This window comes from Sceloporus occidentalis, unplaced genomic scaffold (assembly GCF_023333645.1).
Source record: "Sceloporus occidentalis isolate IW3139 unplaced genomic scaffold, rSceOcc1.0.p SCAF_6, whole genome shotgun sequence".
Classification (NCBI taxonomy): Eukaryota; Metazoa; Chordata; class Lepidosauria; order Squamata; family Phrynosomatidae; genus Sceloporus; species Sceloporus occidentalis.
The window spans coordinates 120,786,566-120,808,871 of NW_028316986.1; the positions used below are offsets into that span (position 1 = coordinate 120,786,566).

General features: G+C 42.2%; 1 protein-coding gene and 1 pseudogene across 6 annotated transcripts in view; both read left to right on the forward strand.

Annotated features, from left to right (window-relative positions):
- Positions 1-15,918: 15,918 nt before the first annotated feature.
- CEP162 (centrosomal protein 162) overlaps positions 15,919-22,306 on the forward strand; it is a 60,773-nt gene continuing 54,385 nt past the window's right edge. For 5 of the 6 annotated variants that reach the window (XM_089530819.1, XM_089530823.1, XM_089530822.1 and 2 more), the window contains exons 1-3: positions 15,919-16,043; positions 21,083-21,175; positions 21,834-21,945. In XM_089530819.1, the coding sequence (XP_089386945.1) occupies positions 21,886-21,945 (60 nt within the window). In that variant the 5' untranslated portion in view covers positions 15,919-16,043; positions 21,083-21,175; positions 21,834-21,885. Of the gene's footprint in view, positions 16,044-20,897; positions 20,965-21,082; positions 21,176-21,833; positions 21,946-22,306 lie in introns of those variants that run through there. The other variant, XM_089530821.1, reaches the window with a different exon arrangement.
- On the forward strand, positions 18,724-18,881 carry LOC149311334 (U4 spliceosomal RNA; annotated as a pseudogene).

Here is a 22,306-nt window from a genome sequence, read left to right on the forward strand (position 1 = left end):
GTACCATCAGGGGCTAGCCTGAAGAAAGAGGCTCCTCCCTCCCTAACTGTCATCGTTCGGCCTCTGAGGGAGAGAGAAGGCTGGCCCAGTACCATCAGGGGCTAGCCTGAAGAAAGAGGCTCCTCCCTCCCTAACTGTCATCGTTCGGCCTCTGAGGGAGAGAGAAGGCTGGCCCAGTACCATCAGGGGCTAGCCTGAAGAAAGAGGCTCCTCCCTCCCCAACTGTCATCTTTCGGCCTCTGAGGGAGAGAGAAGGCTGGCCCAGTACCATCAGGGGCTAGCCTGAAGAAAGAGGCTCCTCCCTCCCTAACTGTCATCTTTCGGCCTCTGGGGGAGAGAGAAGGCTGGCCCAGAACCATCAGGGGCTAGCCTGAAGAAAGAGGCTCCTCCCTCCCTAACTGTCATCTTTCGGCCTCTGGGGGAGAGAGAAGGCTGGCCCAGTACCATCAGGGGCTAGCCTGAAGAAAGAGGCTCCTCCCTCCCTAACTGTCATCGTTCGGCCTCTGAGGGAGAGAGAAGGCTGGCCCAGTACCATCAGGGGCTAGCCTGAAGAAAGAGGCTCCTCCCTTCCTAACTGTCATCGTTCGGCCTCTGAGGGAGAGAGAAGGCTGGCCCAGTACCATCAGGGGCTAGCCTGAAGAAAGAGGCTCCTCCCTCCCCAACTGTCATCTTTCGGCCTCTGAGGGAGAGAGAAGGCTGGCCCAGTACCATCAGGGGCTAGCCTGAAGAAAGAGGCTTCTCCCTCCCTAACTGTCATCGTTCGGCCTCTGAGGGAGAGAGAAGGCTGGCCTAGTACCATCAGGGGCTAGCCTGAAGAAAGAGGCTCCTCCCTCCCCAACTGTCATCGTTCGGCCTCTGGGGGAGAGAGAAGGCTGGCCCAGTACCATCAGGGGCTAGCCTGAAGAAAGAGGCTCCTCCCTCCCTAACTGTCATCGTTCGGCCTCTGAGGGAGAGAGAAGGCTGGCCCAGTACCATCAGGGGCTAGCCTGAAGAAAGAGGCTCCTCCCTCCCCAACTGTCATCTTTCGGCCTCTGAGGGAGAGAGAAGGCTGGCCCAGTACCATCAGGGGCTAGCCTGAAGAAAGAGGCTCCTCCCTCCCTAACTGTCATCGTTCGGCCTCTGAGGGAGAGAGAAGGCTGGCCTAGTACCATCAGGGGCTAGCCTGAAGAAAGAGGCTCCTCCCTCCCCAACTGTCATCTTTCGGCCTCTGAGGGAGAGAGAAGGCTGGCCCAGTACCATCAGGGGCTAGCCTGAAGAAAGAGGCTCCTCCCTCCCTAACTGTCATCATTCGGCCTCTGAGGGAGAGAGAAGGCTGGCCCAGTTCCATCAGGGGCTAGCCTGAAGAAGAAGAGCCCTCCCTCCGGTCCATCTGTCTTGGTCCAGGCCTCAGAGGGAGAGAAGAATGCTGGACCTGATTCCCTCCCCCCTCACCATTCCCTTCTCCTTTTGTGTCGTGTCTTTTAGATTGTAAGCCTGTGGGCAGGGAACTGTCTGTTATCCCCTCTATTGTAAACCGCTTGGATTCCCAGTGATTGGGCGGTATATAAATAAAACCTATTATTATTATTATTATTATTATTATTATTATTATTATATCCTGGATTTTCAGCAGTAGAGTGAGCTGTGCAAAGGATGCATGCAATATTGTGAAAGAAGGCTATTACTACTAGAAAATGACATTGAAAACACAGCAAGTTGAAAGAGTGCCAGGACAAGGGTTTTTGCCTTTTGAATAAGAAGATCTTCAATTGCCTGAGAGGAAGATGTTTTCCAATAAGGTGATGAAAGGGTGGAGGGCAGTCTTTGTTGGAACAGGGAATAGCAATTGCAGCGGGGGGGGGGGGGGAATAGAAAAGACGGTAGTAATTTAACAAAAGAAAACAAAAAGAACCACGTGGTTTGGGGACAGTGGAACACCATAGAAAGAAAAATGGCCCCCAAATTCCATTTCATTTTGATGGAATCCTAGAAAGGAGCAGTTCACATCTTCCCAAGACATATGCAGAGAGTGCAAATCAATTGCAAGGGGATGTCCATCTGGATTCCCCCTTTGTATATAAACTATCCTTTGCACAGAAATATGATGCAAATGATTTCTTCATGGGAGATGTTTATAGTCTTCCAGAACACTAAACAGAGCATTATAGTGGACTCTGCCTGTTATAGCATATTAGAATAATATAATCTTTGTCACTACTGGCCCTTTGGGTTTATGTATGTGTATGTTCCTGTACATGTGTGCGTTTTTGGGGCTTGGCAATGATTCTGTATATATTTGTGTGTGTGTGAACCCTGGTGGCACAGTAGTTAAATGCAGGTACTACACCCACTCACTCACAAGCCTCTAGGTTGTGAGTTCAATCCCAGTCAAGGGCTCCAGGGTTGACTCAGCCTTGCATCCTTCTGTAGGTTGCTAAAATGAGTACCCAGCTTATTGGGGATAATTAACCTGCACATTGTAAACCACTTAGGCAGTGATTAAGTGCACTGATAAGAGGTATACAAATGCACTTGCTATTCCTATGCTATGTTTGGGATGGGGTTTGGTTGCTTTGTTTTTGCTTTCAGATGTTTATTTCAAAAGGCTGGTGGGGGGGCTGTTTTGTGTTGGAAGTGTACATATTTCCTAAACATGCAAAACACAGTGACAGACCAGGGGTGCAGCTACACTGTAACAATAATGCAGTTTGGCACCACTTTTACCTGCCATGGATCCATCCTACAAAATCCTGGAATTTTTTGTGGGGCACAGGTCTCTTAGGCAGAGAAGACTAAAGACCTTGTAAAACTACAAATTCCAGGATTCCATAGGCTGGAGCTATAGCACTTAAAGTGGTGTTAAACTGCATTATTTATGTGGTGTAGATGCAGCCTAGGATGGGAAGAGCCATGTTCAAATCCCCACTCAGCATTGAAATTCATTAGATGATAGGCTAATCACTACCTCTCAGCCTAACCTACCTCATAGGAATATTGTGAGGATAAAAATGGGAAAGACTGTGTATACCACTGTGAGTTTGTTGTAAAGAAGGCAGCAATTAATTAAATTCAATTAAAATTCAATTAAATCAATATAAATTGCTAACCCACACCTCAGAGGCCTGACATAATTAAAAATATAATTAAACTAAATACTGGCTGTTAACCCTTACTATCCTGCGTAGCACAAAGAAGATTCTATGTAAATAAGAATCAGATCAGTAGTGTTTTAAAACTACATTACAAGCTAGAGGCAGAAGCAGCAGTACTTTTTGACTATAAATTATGCCTGCAATTGTAATTTAGCTAGCCAGATCAACCATTCTTTGGTGCTGCTTTTCCAAAGATCTAGTTGCAGCAACTTTGTCGGCATCAAGTGAAATCAAACGTGGCTTGTGAACAGAGGTTTAGTGACTAATAAATCATCTCAGAAAGCTGGAGAAAGAAACAAATCCTCTGACGCGCTGGTGTTATAGTCCTTGCATTTATTCCTCCTACAGCTTTTTCCGTTAAATTTCATTTGCAGTGTTCGGTTGACATATGTTTTGCCTTATTCGGCCATTTGGAATACAGGTGTACTGCTGTGTCTTTTGATGGAGTGTTGCTATTCTGGAGCACTCTGTCCAAAACACAACCCCACATATGCAATCCAAACCACCAAAGATGAGTCAGACATCATGTCATTGCCATAATAATTAAGGTACACTTTTTCGTACAAAATTGCCAAGTATTTATCGTTCGTCACAAAACTCAGCACCAGCAGCAATACACCCACCCACTGTGTGCATGTATATGAAAAGCTTCAAGATTCCTTAAGGAATTTGCAGTTTACAAAAGTATGAACTGTGCAACCTATGTCAAAGCCAAGCTGGAAAAAAAAAATTAAGCATGCGAACTATAATACATGTGAAAAAGTAGAAAGTCATTAGTATGTCTGTGTGCAGATCACAAAGGAAGACATTTGCTTAATGAGTTTTCAATATGTTAATGCCTAAAGTAGAATAAATATGAAGCAGGCTCTCAGTAATCTGAAAAACTATCAAAGGGTCAAGGTTCAAAAAAATCACAGAGCTGGAAGAAAGCAGAAGATTATTAAGCAGGGCTGTGCTAAAATTCCTTTCTTTGTTTCCTCCTTGTTTTCATGAGTGTTGAAAGGAGCCTCCCATTTTCAACTTTTATTTCACTTGTAAATTTATTCACTCAATGCTCTTGCTATTTCCTTTGTTTTCCTAAGTCAGCAAAGAAGGAGGAGAGCAGTACTAGAAACTAACAAAGCAAGAACAAAGGTGTATGAAACACAATTGACAGCTGGTTAATGTAGTGTTTTTGAACACTTGTTCAACAATGTTCGTGAATAGTGGAATTCCCAATTAGCCACTGATAATGTACAATATAATAAAAGTATTATTCCTATTTTCTTTCATGAAAGCCAACATAGTATAATACCAAAACTCTATATAGGATAATGGTTTCTAAGCCAACGATTAGCAATATCCAGCACATTCTGTAAGATGGGCCATATCTCATCATTCAACAAATACTTGTTAGAATAGAAATAGAAAAATCTTTGCTTGTCTGCAAAAAGAAACAAGGCAGGGTTCCAGTTTAACTTCTCTAGGAAGGGAGTCCCAGACTCTGGGGGCAAGCCACTGAGAAGACTCTCTCCCTTGTTCCCATCAGATGTACCTGTAAGCATGGTGGGATGGAGAGAAAGTCTTTCCCAGCAGATCTCAGGGCTGGTTCGTAAGGAAGAATATGGTCCTTCAGATAACCTGGACCTGAGCCATGTAAGGCTTTAAAGGTAAGAACCAGATCTTCTGTGATTTCATGGAGCAAACCAGATAGAGCAGCAGACAGACAGAGCCAACCAGACAGAGCCTGACTCTAAACAATATGTGACTGAGGCCGTTCTCTAATGTGTCTGTGTAACAAACCTGGAATTTGTACTTTAAAATAGGATTTCCAGATCCCGGGGCCTGGCCCCTCTTCTCTCATTCTCAGAGCATGTGGGATGAATCTCAGTGTGAGAGCACTGCCTTGTAAAGTGTGTATATGTCTATTTTCTTCATTACCTACTGGTGTCTTTGGTATGAATGGCATATTGTGTGCATCTGGGGTAGTTACTTAATGTATCCACCCCCTCTAGAGCCACAAGGGGCCATCTCTAGATCTCAGGTTCTGGTGCTGTAATCCCAGGGCCTGGGATAGCCCTGACATAACAAACCTAGTTTGAAATCCAAGATTAGAGTTTCTATACGTTCCAGAGTTCTAGAATTTCTCAAGCAAACAGGAAAGACAGAAAGCTGGTAGGAAAAACAAAGCACCAGAGGAAATGGGGACAGATCTTGGGGACAATGGCAGCCAGGAATGCTGGTAAGATTTACACCAGCACTGGCTCCCAATATTGTCCTGGGATCAACGTCCCATTTCCTATGGTGAATAAATGTTTGTTGCTGCTGTTGTTGCTACACACACACACAGCACCATCATGCCTCAGTGCTGCAAGGCTCAATATATGAGATGGGACTGTGACATGTTTGTGGGAGGGGGCTCATGCTGCAAGTTTGCATTGGCCTCAAAAATGAGGCATTTGGGCTCCAGCTGCTGCCAAACCAATTTTCTGATGCACCTCCCTGTATGCTACCAAGTTATGTTGAAGTCACCTTATTTATTTATTTATTTATTTATTTATTTATTTATATAGCTCTGTAGATTTGCACAGCGCTGTACATAAAAACACCAAATATAAAAGAGTAAACCTGCCTATGGCGTACCTTTGACATTTTTAGATGCATATTCAAAACATCTTTGGTGTATACCTCAAAATGCACTGTATTGCAATGTGTTAACAGCCCCAAACATATAGCTCCCTGATTATGTGTTCTGGTACATATGGTATATCTATCAAAAGAGCTAGTGGCTGACTATGCCTGGTGCATTATCCTGGTGCATTATCCAGCCTTCCTATTCACTGTGTTCAGTGTGGAAAGCTCACCACTCTGCATGGCTCTGTTCCAACAGATGAAATTTACATTAATAAGTATTTCAGTACTGTATTTAATTGTTCATTTGGATTTGGTCCTAAACATTACAAGTGTTATGTCATTATCCTTTCAGGAAAACAATACTAGGACCTATTTAAGGTGGGAAAGATTGTGACAAAGCATAGCTCAAGTGAAAATTCTTGTAAAAAGGAAAGATGATTAAAAAAAGGAGAGGTGAAGCTGTATATTCAGTTTTTTTCATAAAATCTGTGGTAATAACTGTTTTTTAATCTGTCTTGTTTTCAGGGATGCACACATTAATAGAAAACAATTTCATACCATTTGTAATAGGCTGGTAAGGAAAACTGCAGAATGATTTAGCAACATCCCAGTAATGCACTTTGCTGGCAAATAGAGTACTTCTCTGTCCATTATTTTACAGAGAGGGAGGAAAATCAAAGTCTTTAATGTGGGCAAAGTCTAATTCTGTTAACATGGCCTACACTTTATATTTTAATACATATTTCTGTTTCATATAGGTATATGTTAAGCAATCTGTACTGTACAGCTTAACATGTAAAGGGCAAAGGCAACAATCTGTTGGAAACACTGAATAGGCAAACCAATCAGAGGAACAGGATTAGCTATGGCTCTCTGGCAGACCAAGGAGATGACATCCTTCTACATTTCATATATGAAGACAGAGTGTGTGGCCAAGCAACATCAGAATGTGGTCAAGATGGCAAATGTTAATGAAGAAGAACACAAAAGGTAGGAATGGCTGCAGCAGTTTGTTTTTGTCTGAGTCTATAAGAAAGGGCAAGATTGCACCCCCTCCTCTCCTCTCATTTCCCCCTGCTGAACTAATAGAGTGCAAACTACTTTTTGCACTTTGAATTCAGTTTGCAACATTTGAAATAAGCTGGGGACAAAGGGGGAAGAGGGAGAAACAGGGACATTTTTAAAGTAGCTGGAAAAGTGGGGTGACAGAGGATTGATTGGTACTGTTCCTGCCAAATCTGGGCAGTTGGAAGGTATTTGTATGTCCCATTTAAATGAGTCATCTCTCTATAGACAGATATTACGGTCTCTGCAATATCATCTGAACTGGTCCACTAGTCTCTGTTCTGAAAAGGGTACATTTAGTAATTTTAACATCTTTGAAAGCTGACTATAGGACTTATACACACACAGCTGACCATGGTTTTATCAACAGGCATTCCTCAACAAGCAAACAAAGCACTCACATTTTTATCATTTAGAAGAGACATCTTTTTTGCTCTCTCAGACTTTCTGTGGATTCAGGATGCATCTTATACAACACATCCAGACTGCCATTGAGAGTCCAGGATTTCACTTGCCCTTTCACTGCTCCAGACCCCTCTGGACCATACCCACTCCATTCAGGAAAATGCAAGAAAAACATTAGCTTGAAACAATGTGTGTGAGGGGAAGGGGAGGAGGCATGTTTTAGGTCCAAATTGTAGTCAATATCTCATATTGGTTTTATTGTTTCTTCTTTTGCTTTTGCTTTTGTACCACTTTAATAGAAAAGCAACTGAGAATGCTTTGAATAAACACATTTACTTTAAAATGAACCTGAGTAGCTACTAACACCCCACAACAGGTGAGGAGAATCTTCAAGCAACCAGCTGTATGCATAACTCGAACCTGAGATATTTACAAGTAGTGTCAGCACTACATGTTGGCTTGTGGTTTTTTATCCCTAAGGCTTGTTTATGCATCAAAGTACATAACCAGCTGTATGCATATCTTGAACCTGAGATGTTTATAAGTAGCGGCAACACTTCTTGCTTGTTCATGCATCAAAGTGTCTGAAGTTAGACCACAGCTTGGAAACATTATTGCAACAGGTGACATGCTATACAGTAATTGCTTTTTTTTTTTTAAGTGACTCATTTCTTCTTACTCAGTAACTTGACCAGCAGTCAGTTTCAATTGTTTTTTAATTACTTGGAAATAGAAATAAAGATTTTAGAAGAACAAAGATGATCTGTCTGGACTCTCAGAAGAAACATCCATTCATGTGCTGTTTATTATTACTTTAAACGTACAAAAAAAAAAAAAAGAGTAAGTACAAATAATTTTTTTCAGGCTGAAGAGTGACCTCAAGATGTGGGAAAGTTGTCTATTGCTTATGTTATTTTTACACCCACTTTTGAGGGCTTTGAGGCTACATTTCCCTTGAGTTATGACAGATAGTGCCACCCACCTCAGTTCTTCCTGCCTCTGCCCTAACAGAACCTCTTTGTTGTTTTATCTAATCAAATTCAGAGGCTCTGCTATAGTTGGCTTTTTACACTGTTCAGAGTGGTTATAGTTCTGATTTCCCAGGCTTCAGAAGAACTAAAAATAACCAAGTAAGAATCTGAAATGGAAGGCAGAAATCCCAGCCAGCATTTTTAAGTAACCTAGTTAGAATTAAGAAAAGATTCCCCACAGCAAACAAGGACAGTAGGATTGATATCAGAATTGCTGAGAAACAAGCCAAGGGGGATAGAAGCAAGGGATCCATTTTATTTAGTTAAGAAGAACAGTATTCCAACAAGAGTTGCTAAATAGACTCTTGAAAAGGCCAACCTTGGCAGGCTTGCAATTAATTCAGCCACATGTTCAGGACACATGATTACCAGGTCAAGAAACTTCCACATATTGGCATACACATTTTGTCATGAGTCCCAGTTCTGGGAAAAGAGTGGGATGCAAATAAATATGATAAATATGAAATGTGTCCAGTAGCCATATGTAGAAGCCCTCCCTGCGTGTGCCTAGGAGTTTAGCCAAAGCTCTTTATCAAAGGTCAACATACAGAGCATGACTTATTTCTAAATTTCCAATTGCAGTGTTGTACTACTCCAATACAGCATAAATATGAAAATGTTGATGCTAGACATGGGAAAATGTTGATACTAGACATACAGAGAATCAGTGAGAGACCATGCTGCACACATAGGACTTCCCTCCTGTTTCTATAAACCAGAACTATTAGAACAAGCTCTCTTGAACTGGGATCTCATTTGCCAAACACTGTTGCACATGCAATGTTAAGTTCTCTGTTCCACCCATTGTCCTTGTCCTTCTGATACTCCTCAAAGTCAAGACCCCTCTGGAATACTCCATATGACCCTCTGGAATACACCATATGACCAATGCCCTTCATCACGTAGGTATCAATACTCTTTCTGCTGACTGATAAGGGGAATCAGGACTCCACCCCTTAAGAGTCACATATTCCTTACTGGCTTTAGACTAAAGCAAACACAACAAAATATAAAAACAAGAACAAAGGTAGTCATGTTGGTCCATGAGCAAAAGGTTTACAGGTGAGCAATATTACAATCATTCAAACCACTGTGTTCCCTATCATCATTTATGGATGCAAGAGCTGGATAGTAAGAAAATGTGGATAAGAAGAAAATCAACTCATTTGAGATGTGGTGTTGGAGAAGAGTGCTGAGAATACCATGGATAGACAAAAAGACAGACAGGTGGGTCCTTGAGCAGATGAAGCCAGAAATTTCCCGGGAAGCCAAAATGATCAAACTGAGGCAGTCATACTTTGGCCACATCACAAGAAGGCACAATTCATCAGAAAAGACAATAATGTTAAGAAAGGTAGAAGGTAGCAGAAAGAGAGGAAGATTCTGGTCTTCAGCATGTAAGCCTGTGAACAGCACAAACTGTTTTGACTGATCTTTCCACTAGATGTAGGTGTTAATTAATAATATTATTATATTAATAATTAATAATATAATTATAATATTCCAGATGGATGGACTCAATCAGGGAGACCACAAGCATAAATTTACAGAACCTAAGCGGAACAGTTGAGGGGTCTTGGAGATGTCTCTTCCACAGGGTTGCCATGAGTTGGGGTCAACTTGAGAACAGTTAACAATAATACTTTTATTAGAACCAATAAAAAATCTATAAGCATGAAGAATCACCTGGCCTGATGAATAGCTCTGGCCAACTAGAAAGCTTGTACATTCTTGTGATTTTCATCTGGTCCTAATAAAGGTGCTGGTGATGCTTACCAATGGTTTTTGTTTTCTCTGTGTTAAGGATGGCTATCTGGAAGAAATAATAATATTATTATTAATTGCCACCTACATCTAAGCTCAGTGGAAAGATCAGTCAAAACAGTCTGTCCATGCTGTTCACAGATTTACATACTGAAGACCAGAATTTTTGTTCTGTTTTCAACATCAGCTCTCATTTTCTGGAGGCAGATGTTCATCTTTTGTCATTTTGGAAAGAGCAGACTCTGACTAGGTCAAGGTTCTTAAAGAGCTCAGATACCTTCTCGAATATTTCATTTGCATTCTGCTGCTCTGACAGCAGAGTGTTTAGAAGCCATTCTCTGCTTTCACTACACACTTCTTTAAAATGCAAATTGAGACAGCTTAACCTCACAAGCAGAGTTTCTGTGAAGCCAAACCTGGCACTGACTGATCAGAGGGAGAATTATTCTGGGTGGCACAGTCTCCTACTTATTTAGTTGCTTCCAAAACTGAAAGGGATATCAAATGAAATCTTGGGAAGCGTACTTGTGTCACTCCTTGCTACTTATTGCCCTCTCAAACCCTGAGAGCCAGTGTTAAGCTGTGACAATAAAAGTTACTGAACATTCAGATTATTTCTTCATTTTTTAGAACTAAATGCCTTCCTGGAAGCTAATGGAAATTCTGAGCTTGAGATGACTTGTACATATGTGCTAAGTCCCCACCCCGCCAACTACCACAACCCACCCCATCTATTCTTTTGGATGCAAATGTGATGTGTTATTTTTATTGCATAGTCATGCAAGGAAGCAGGAATACTGGTTATGGACAGAGAATGCAGTTTGAGGGAAATTCTTCATTCACTTCTGTTTATTTGCTTTTCATCCAATATGAAACTTCTAGCTTTTTTTTTTTTTTTTTTTTGGGTTAAGGAACCACAAGGCTTTGAAAATATCTCAAGATTTATTTTCATAATATCTTATTTCACATATATTTGCAAGTTCAGTTCTGAAATACTATCTGATCAGATGCCTGAGCTAGGCTCAGCATTTTCCCCCAACATTTCTCTTTGTTTTAAACCCTCATCACCATGTGGGCATATTAAAGTTGTGGAAATAAAACATACAAAAGAAGCAGCAAGGAGATAAAAAAAATTACATCGTACTGTTTTACTTCTATAATATACTAACATAAAATATCTTGTTTCACAAATCTGGTTGAAAATAGCCACAAACAGTTGGGTAGATTTGGCATTTTAGAAAACTCCTTTGGGGGTTTTATAATAAAATAAAATCAGCATTCGTTCTGTGCCATTAGTGCCTCTCACAAGCACACTTGAAAATGTTATTTACTAAATACTGAGAATTATTTCAATTTAGTATACCAAATCAGTGTCCTGTGTCATTCAGATGGATAGTCATGTTAATCTATTATAATCAAAACACTGAAGACGTAACTACTTATGGTATAAACCACAGTGAGAACCAATGGCTTCCCAAATGTTTATGTCCACTACAACTATAACTGAAAGCCAGTGTGGTATAGTGGTTAGAGTGTTGCAATGGGACTTGGGAGATCCAGGCTTTAGTTCTTGCCACACCGCAATATGGTACTCACGCTGTATAACCTTGGATCACTTACCCTCCCTTCATCTCACCAATCTTGTAGGATTTTTGTGTGGATAGGTGGAAGGGAAGTGGGTTGAAAGAGAACCACATAAAAATCCCATTAATAATATTAAAATTGTTAATTCCCATTAATAATTAATAATATCCTTTACTATTAGACAGACTGGCTGGGCTAATGAGAAGTGGAGTTAAACAAGAAGAGCAACTTGTTCCCCAGCCTTGGCATGAGCCTTTGTGAACCATTTGATGGAGCTGGATTCTAACCCACAAGGGCATCTAAACTTCGGCCATCTCTAATATCTTCTGTTATTCCAAAAATATGTGAAAATACTTGCTTCTGAAATAGCTTCTCTACCACCATCCTATCAGTTTAGTACTTAGCCACAGAATAACAGTTTACAAACTATTATTATGAGTTTTGCACCATTGTTGTTGTGTGCTTTCAAGTTTTATCCAACTTACTTGTTCCTATACTGTCAAGTTGCAGTGGAGACTTTCAAGAAATGCTGCCAAGGGCAAAGGCTCCATTCTTTTTTTTCCAGATTCACATCTGGCAAAGTATCTTTGTATAAATGTTGACACTGGCTTGATGTGTGAGAATGTCTTTGAAGACAGTTCTGAACTTGGACTAGATTACATATGGATCAAGTCTTACCCTTGGATTCTACATATATTCCTCTTAAATTTAAAGGATACAAATATATGCCCTAAAGTCTTAATCAAGCATAAAACACAACTAAATCTTAATGCATTTCTACTCTTCAGCAAAATGAATAAGGCATTTCTACACTTCAGCAAAATGGCTTCCCCAAAGAATGGCACAGAATGTCTAAATTCTCATGCCTCGACACAACAAACACTTTGACTGTACAGTGGGCCCTTGGTATTTTCTGGGGTTTGGTTCCAGGACCCCCAGTGTATACCAAAATCCATGGTATCCATGTTTGCTTTTGAGAATATATATATATATATATATATATATAACCATGGATGCTTGAATAAAGATAAAGAATCTGTCGATACGGAGGGGTGACTGTGCAAGACAAAATGCTCTTATTCTGAAGATATTTGTTAAACAGTGTGGTCACAGAAGCAAGGATCATTACTTTCTCACCCCTTAAAAACCATATAGCTTTGTTCCAAACAAATATTTGTACCAAAACAATGAATCATGTTTTTTTTAAAAAGGGGCAAGAGATTTTGATCAGAGCTTGGAAGTGGCAAGAGAATACAACTACACATGCTACTAGAATAATTTTTCAAGTGAGATTGTCTCTCAACTAATGCCAGTATTAGCCATATGAATCTCATATGAGGCTCAAATCCCCCTCAGCATGAAGCTGATTGGGTGGCCATGGGCAAAGCACAAGTTCTCTGCCTCATAGGGTTGTTATGAAAATGGATAGGAATTTGAAATACTTTGTAATACTGATGGGTGCTGCAGATGTGGTACATAATAAGAAGCCAGATATACGATGCATCATTTAAGCCTCAGAATATAATCTGAATGAAAATAAAGTCTGTGTAGAGAACCTGAAATGGTAAGAACATTAAATTGAATTAGCTGCTCTGTTGGATCTATGCTCTTCTTCAATACGGCATCCGGATGAGCAAACAGAAAGACAGTTCGGTTTTCTGTGCTTCGAAGAGCAGCCTGCCATGGAATGAAAAACAAAGCCAAACTCTCGTTTCCCCACTCCTGCTGATCAATTCTAGCCTCAGGCTTCAAGCAACCTAGCCACAAATTTGCCAGAGGACCACCAACTCAGTCTCTGCTGAACAAAGCAAAGACAGATGGAGCCATGTTGAGCAGTGACACTGGGTATCCATGCCAAAAAACACACTCCATCTGACAGTCCTTGTAAGATGTCACCACTGAACTCTGCTCCCTTCATGATGATGTCAGTCAGTTTATTTCAGTATTGATCAACCAAAAAGGTTTTAATGCTTGGATCCCACTACTTACATTTTGTAACAAAGGTTATGCAACTATGCAAAGTCCACCAGAGCCTTTGGGCTGCATTCCTAAATACACTTGCTGTGGAATAAAAAACACCAAACATAAATGGGTATCATTTTCAAGTGAACATATGCAGGATTGTACTGTGGCTTACTCATACTTGCAAGCAGTTTGAAGCTGCTTAACACATCTTGAGAACTAGACTGGTGTAGTGGTTTGAGCGTGGACTAGGACTCTGGAGACCAAGGTTCGATTGTCAGCTCAGCCATTAAAGCCACCAAGTGATTTTGGGCAAGTCACACTTTCTCAGCCTCAGGGGAAGGCAATGGCAAACCTTCTCTGAACAAATCTTGCCAAGAAAAGCTCAGGATAGGTTCGCCTTTGTCAGAAATGACTGGAAGGAACACAACAACAAACAACAACAATTCAATGTAAAAGATGGGGGAGGGGAATCCAAATGAATTAACAGATTCTTTGGTTCACCTTTAGTTTCAGTGTTGTGTTTCTACAAACAAAAATCAAGCCAACACCTTTACTGGATCACTAAGAAAATGTTACAAACTTAGCAAATCTTTGAGTTCTCCATAACTCTTCTTTGGGTTTACAAAATTTGAGTGACCAAGCAAAGAGTCAAAAAATGTAAAGGTCTATCGTTAGGTTGTTCTCTTTCTAGCAATGACCTGAATTAGGACTGAGAGGAGGTTAGGGAGCCATTTTTCAGGAGGGATGCCACCTTAGTATGTTCTAGCATGACTAAAAAGCCTTGTGCTGCATCTGCACTGCAGAATTAATGCAGCATGGCACCCCTTTAACTGCCTCAGCTGAATGATATGGAATTCTGGGAACTGTAGTTTTGTGATTTAGCCTTCTCTGTCAGAGAGGCCAGGTGCTACAACAAACTACAATTCCCAGGAGTCCATAGCATGGAGCCATGGGAGTTATAGTGGTGTCATGCTACATTAATTCTGCAATGCAGATGCAGCACAAGACTTTTCAGTCATGCTATTTCCCTCTACTGTTTTCTGGCATTATTCATGCCGTCTCACAATGTGTCCAAAGTACAACAGCCTCAGTTTCGTCATCTTGGCTCCCAAGGAGATTTCAGGCTTGGTCTGTTCAAGGCCCATTTGTTTGTCTTTTTGGCTGTCCATGGTATCCTTAACACTCTTCCCCAGCAGCACCACATCTCAAATGAATTCATTTTCTTCGTAGCCTTTTTCTTCACTGTCCAGTTCTCACAAATACCTACATGGTGATGGGGAATACAGTGGATTGGACGGCTCTAACTTTAATGCTCAGTTGTATATTTTGTACTCATTAGGATCTTATCTAATTCTTTCATGCTACCCTTCCCATTCTTTCATGCTACCCTTAACCATGAGTTTATTTTACCACATAGCGAGATACTGTACCACCTTTGAGACTAAGGTCCGAAACACACTGCAGAAATAATCCAGTTTGAGACTGCTTTTACTGCCCTGGCTCAATGCTAGGGAATTCTGGGAACTGCAGTTTTGTTGAGACACTTCAGCCTTCTCTGTCAGAGAGAGCTCTTCTTGTGGTGCCACAATAAACCACAATTCCCAGGATTGCCTAGCACTAAAACAGGGCAGCTAAAGCAGTCTGATACTGGGTTATTTCTGCAGTGTGTTCTGAACCTAACTGAAAGAAAGGAGTTAGCAACGTGAGCTTTCCTAGACTTAAGTCTTACTTCCTCAGATGGTTATTTTACCAGTTTATAGTCTGCTCTCTCTCCCATAAAAAAATCATGGGCAGCGACTGATGAAGATTTTGGTTTTAGCCCATTAGTACATTGTCTTAGTGTTTTAGCATTTGATAGTGTTGTTTTATCGTTTATTATTATTATTATTATTATTATTATTATTATTATGTATGTTCTGATCATGTACCACTCCTTGGTGAAAAAGGCGTTTAAAAGGCCTTCGCAATGCCATTTATCTGTTTAATTTTGATGCCATTTATATGTTTATATGCTTTTTCTCCCAATATGGGACACAATGTTAGAGATAGGGATTTTATATTATATTGTCCTCTTGAGGAAACTCCAGCCCTTTTTCCCCTCAGGGACAAAATGGCTTCCTTCCACGTTTAGAGATAGACATTTACGCCCCGCCCCGCTATTGGTTGTTCTTTCCCGCGCGGCGAGTTCTCTTATTTCTGATTGGACGAGAGTCTTTGTGGGGGCGGGCGGCAAGGGGGAAAAGAAAAGGAGCTTTCCACCACGTGACGCCGGGATGCGGACTCTGTGCGTCACTCTCCCTTTCTCGCGCGGACTCTTTCTGAGCAACGTGACGTCACGCAGCCTGAGAGGTGGCTTTTGGCCAGTTCCGCTACGGTGGCCGAATGGGTTCTGTCCGTCTCCTAGGAAACCCGCGCGCGGATGCCTGAAGCCGCCGCCGGGAATCCATTTTGATCTCTCGGGCCGTGGAGAGTTTTTTGTGCCCCGGTATGTGAAGGGAATGGTTCCAGGAGGAGAGAGAGCCTTAAGGCTGAATAGTCACACTGCGAAGAAATAACCCGGTTTTGGACTTCAGCTCCCAGAATCCCAGGCTATTGCTTAACACGGCAGAGGCTTCTGGGGGCTGGAGTCCAAAGTCTCTTAAAGGGGCACAGTTTGGGGACCACTGCCTGGCAGGGAGGGTTGGACTGGATGGCCCTTGGGTCTCTTCCTACTCTGATAGCGTGCCCTTGCGGCCTCTCAGCCGAGCGGGGAGTGGGGTGGCTCCCAAGTTACTCACAGGAGCATTGGCTGACACTGTGGTTGGCTTGGCTGAGGAAGGTGAGAGGTCTGGGAAGAGGAGTAGGGCAGGAGCAGCTCTGGCAGCACAGTCACAGAGCTGGAAGAGACCCCTAGAAGGGCCCTGATCCAGCCCAGCCCCCTTCTGCCATGCAGGAACTCTCAGTCAAAGCATCCTGACAGATGGCCATCCAGCCTCTGCTTAAAGACCTCCACTCCACTCCCAGGAAGGAGTGTGTTCCACTGTCAGGAAGTTCCCCTAATGTTGAGGAGGAATCTTTTTTCCTGCAGCATGCATCCACTGCTCCAGGTCCTGTTCTCTGGAGCAGCAGAAATCAAGCTTGACAGCCGTCCCTCCGTGTCCACAGATTCAACCATCCACAGCTTGAAAATACAGTTGCTCCTCCACATTTGCAGCTTTGTTTATTTGTGGTTTTGATTAATATGCTCCCTTGACCGTAGAGTTGTGCTGGAGAACCAGAGGTTTCTAGCGGAAACACTTCTCTATGCATTCGTAGGTCCTCCTGCACCATGCCATGATCAGCTTCTGGCAGATGTTGAGTATAGGGTTGTACTAGAGGACCGTCCTAGAGATGCCTAGAGAGGTGTTCTTTCAGCCCCAGCAAATGTGGAGGGAACACTGGACTTTAAAAATACACTCATCCCTCCATATTAGCAGCTTTGATATTTGCAGATTTGATTATTCACAGATTTGCTTAATATGTCCTCTAGGAATATCTAGGTCTTCCACTGCAACTCTGGGGTCAGCTTTAACCAAAAGTTGCACTGAAAGACCCAGAGATCCCTTGAGAGAATACTCTGCTAGGCGTCTGTAGCTCCTCCAGGGCAGTCCTATGGTCAGTGTCTGTCGGACGTTGGCCACAGAGTTGCCCTGGAGGACCTAGGGATTCCTAGAGAGGTGTCCTCTCAGGTAAAAACATCACTGAGTGATCTTCAATGTTAATTTTAACAGAAAAAGAGGAGGGGGAAAATCCACAGGAATGAAGGTAGTAGCTACTGGGAGGTGGACCGCAGGGCAGGACATGGCAGGTGATGAAAGTGGGGAGCTGAGCACTAAGCAGAGGCAGTGGCTTGGGCTCTTTGGGCCCAAAAGCCCGGTTTCACAAATCAAGGAGGCAAAGGACTGAACATCACAAGGGCTGAGAATGATTGGGAATGGAAGAGAAGTGCTGTTGTCTAAAACCTGTGCGTGCTCTATTTGTAGCATGCATTTTTGATTATCAGTTCAGATTAGATACTAGAGAACTGGGGTAATAATAGAAAAACAGCAATTAAATTGATCAAGGGGTTGGAGTAATTTCTGCGCACCTTCTTAAAGGGTGAGGTGTTTGACTCTTTTTGACAGAGAAGAAGAATTGCTTATGGACATGATTCAGGTTATAAAATTATACGTAGTATGAGATAGTGAATAGATTTTTTTCTTCTTTCCTCTTTTTCTGTTAAAATTAACATTGAAGATCACCCAGTGAAGTTTATTTGTAGTTGGTTCATGCCAGAAAAGGGAAATAATATTTACCTCACAGATACATTCACCTGGCAGGTTGACCAGCTAAGTCGCAGAACAAGCATGGCCAATTTATGGTCCTGTGAAGGATTCTAGAATTGGCCATGCATTTATATCTGAAAGACTTCAAGTTTGCCATCTGTATCTTTGAAATTCAGTGCCAAACTGTGTCTGCGGAAGTTAGCGTTGAAAGAGAAGAGACGTTTTGTGGAGTGTAGGTTGATCATGAGCTGTTCGTCATGATAGTTAATGGATTCTGTGTCTTTGAGTGCCAAGGATAAACAGCGGAGGTGACTTTCAACTTTATAAGCTGCTTGAGGAGAGAATCTGGCTGCCACTGTTAGTATCAGAATGCTTGACTAGATGGAATTTTGTTCTTATCAATTAAAATTGTTCTTATGACTTGTAATTACCACTGATCAGATCTCCATGCATGTCTGCTTTGGACTGGGCCCTCACAATTTACATTTTCAAAAGGCCTTGATCTTACTGATCTCAGCAGAACTACAAAGTCCAGATTTTTAGTGAATACAACCTCACCATCATTATTGTATTTCTGTCCTTCTCCCCCCCCCCCCCAAAATTGGGACTCAAAGCAGCTTACAATTTAAAAGAGCAATGCAGTTAAAAACATACAAAAGTGAGCATTAAGACTAAATTAAACCCTTACAGTATTAAAACACATCACTCATTAAAAGAATAAAAATGCAATTTTTAAAAGAGATAAAAGTATTTAAAAACAGTACAGTTAAGATAGGCATACAGTTTATCCATGACAACCAAATACAGGTTATAGCCATCAAATTATAAAAATAATTAAAACCTTTTAAAACTTCCACAGTCAGTTAGCTCTATAACATATAGAGCTTTGCACAGTGGCCGCATCGTAGCCAATGAGGTTAATCCAAGGCGCGATTATTGCTAATTGAAAACATACAGTTAAAACAATACAACACCTGCCCCAGTTAACAGTTTGGCTGCAGCTTTTTGGACCAGATAGTTTCTAAACAATCTTCAAAGGCAGCTCCAAGTAGAGCACATTACGGTAGTCCAGACGGGGTGTAACTAAGGCATATACCACTGTGGTTAGACCTGGTGTCTCAAGGAACAGGCCCAGTTGGTGCACAAGCTTTAGATATGCAAAAGCACTCCTGGTCAATGAAAAACCTGGGTCTTTAGGTTCAAAGCTGAGTCCAGGAGTACCCCCAAACTGCGAACCTACATCTTCAGAGGAGTGTAACCCCCATCTAACACAGGCTGAATCCCTATTCCTTGATCTTGCCTTCCTACTGACCAGGAACATCTCTGTCTTGCCTGAATTAAGTTTCAGTTTGTTTGGACTCATTCAGTCCATTACTGATAACAGACATTGGTATAGGATCAGGGCAGCCTTCTTGGGTTGATGGAAAGGAGTAGTAAAGTTTGGTGCCATCCACATATTGATGGCACCGCATCCTCAAACTCTGGACAACCTGCTGCAGTGGTTTCATGTATATGTTGAATAGCACGGTGGACAAAACAGAAACCTGAGGGCAAAACAGGCTAATGGCCAGGATACTGAGCAAGTAGGCTTGCCATATCCTGCCTGGGGGCGGGACTTTCCCGGTTTGGGGCGGGTCCGCACGGTCCCGCCCCGGTTTGGCCCCACCCCCGGGACCCCCCCCCCCCCCATCGAGGCCCTGGAGGCGGCTCCGCAGCAGGGGAGTCCTCCAAGGCTTCTCTGGGGCTTGGGAGACGCTGTCTCCCAGGCTCCAGGGAGGCCCTGGAGGCGGCTCCGCGGCAGGGGAGTCCTCCAAGGCTTCTCTGGGGCTTGGGAGACGCTGTTTCCCAGGCTCCAGGGAGGCCCTGGAGGCGGCTCCGCGGCAGGGGAGTCCTCCAAGGCTTCTCTGGGGCTTGGGAGACGCTGTCTCCCAGGCTCCAGGGCGGCCCTGGAGGCGGCTCCGCGGCAGGGGAGTCCTCCAAGGCTTCTCTGGGGCTTGGGAGACGCTGTCTCCCAGGCTCCAGGGTGGCCCTGGAGGCGGCTCCGCGGCAGGGGAGTCCTCCAAGGCTTCTCTGGGGCTTGGGAGACGCTGTCTCCCAGGCCCCAGCCAGGCCTTGGGCAAAAACGGAGCCCAGTCGGGGGGGGGAAGCCTCCCTGAGGGGAGAATTCCTCCTCCGCCTGTGCTCTGTCCTTGGTGAGAACGGAGCCCAGGCGGAGAAGGAATCCTCCCTTCAGCAAGGATTCTTTTCCCCCTGGGCTCCGTTGGCAAAAACAGAGAACAGGGGGAAAAGAAAGCCTTCCTGAGGGGAGAATTCCTTCTCCGCCTGGGCTCCATCCTTGCTGAGAATGGAGCCCAGGCAGAGAAGGAATCCTCCCCTCAGTGAGGCTCTTTTTCAAATGCAGGGCCCAAAAGAAGTCCTACATTTGAAAATTTTGTCCTACATTTGTCCTGGTTTGGAGGTCCTGACTAATGGCAACCCTATGAGCAAGAGTTCCCCAGCACCAGCTCCTGGGTGTTCTCTTCCAGGAAAGAACAGAGCTACTGTAAAACAGTATCTCCAAGTCCTATCCCAGAGTGGTGATCCAGAAGGATACCATGGCCGATGATATTGAAATCCACTGTTCCAGAAGAACTAACAAGGACACCCTCCCCATGTTCAGTTTCCTGTGTAGGTTATCCACCATGGTGACCAAAACTGTCTCTGTTCCATAGCCAAGCCTCAAACCAGATTGAAATGGATCTAGATAATCCGCTTCATCCAGAAACCCCTGGAGCTGGGAAGCCACAACATGTGCAATACCTTGCCCAAAAACAAAAGCTTAATTTAACTTCTTTTTTACAGTAAGCTGAAGTAAAATGTTCTTGCTGTCCACAGTTAGATACATTGTCAGTAAAGCAATACAACAGTATTTTGTGTCCTGTTTAAAAAGGCAGATTAAGTTACATGTCATGAGAGGTGGCATATGTAATCTTCTTACCATGTTTTCTGAGACTTTTTCCATGTGCTTACATAACAATATCTTATTTAATTCAGTTCTGTGCACTGTTTCCTGTTGCTTTATAATGTGCTGTCAATATGCTATGTCTGTTCCAGATAAACAAGAGAGCATGGACATTACTGTTGGTAATAAACTACAAAATTGTTTTGTAGAATATTTTGTGTAGGCAATTGTCATATCTAAATAGTTTTAAAATACCATGTTGCAAACTAATTTAGAAATCACTCATTTTTATTTATATAGTGCACATTCACAGCTTCTGAAATTCTTTAAGAAAGTGATTTATGATCATATCCATCCACTTGTATTGGCCGAGGAAGGGATTTTCATTGACAGGTACGTATGCCAATATGCTTACTTAGTTAATAGTGACAACGGCTATAACTAAATTGTGTGCAGTATTTTCACTCTTTACTGCTCTGTGGAAAAATATACTTGAAAAGAACAGGGGCGATCTTAGCACCACAATATTGTGCAGTATGGTATCTAGAATTATTTCAATCTAAGCATAATTTCTATTGTGTTGGTGGAAGTAGATTGCTTCTTAGCTACCAATAAGCTTGATCACATTCTTGTCTATTTATATGGGACCATCAGCACAAATATCTGCAGAATAATTTAAACAAGCAATATGTTTGCATTCTAAGAAACTAATAGTCTACCTTGGGGAGATCCTTTGTTACAAAGAGCATTTATTTTAAAGATGTGGGCTTAACTGCTCAGTAGTAAATGACTTAAGAAATGGAAAATAAGAGGCATTAAATGGACTATATTCAAGCCCTCAGAAAGGCTGAATATTCTAGATCTTAGTTTAAACACTGAAATCTTCAGCAGTTAAGAAATTTAAGCAAAATGGCTGTCCATAGTGTACTCTCTGTATCTCCTTTGTGTTTTACAGACTGTGTATCAACCTGTGTATTCAAACAGCAAATTAGAGAATAATAAATGAGAAATTTAGTACTAATAATTACTTGTTTTCCTTTTTTTTTAAAAGATCCACCTAGTTATTACAGTATTTTAGAAGTTTTTAAATCCAACTGCTGACCATGGCTCACCTGTTTTCAAAAGAAGACTTAGATGAACAATTTGAACAGTTTTTGAAAGAGGTAAATTATGCTTTTCATTAACTGTATACTTTCAGTGTAATACCAGCCTTTTGTGTGCATTTGTAAAGACTTCAAGGCTGTCCCTGACTAGTCATGTCAGCTCAGACTTGTTATCAGCCAGCAGCTATATTCAGAAGGTTTTCTCATATGTCTAGCATGGCAGAGCTGTTCCACCATGCTGCAGTTGCCTTGCCCTGGATATATATAAAGAGCTGTAGTTCAAGTTGCCCATTGCTGTATTAAAATGCTGTATCTTTTTACATGAATCTGCTCGGAAGAGTTTGTGTACTTTATTTTGTTACAGCTCAGCCTACAGCAAACCTGATGCGTTAGTTTAGTTTAAAATTATTTCAACTCTTGC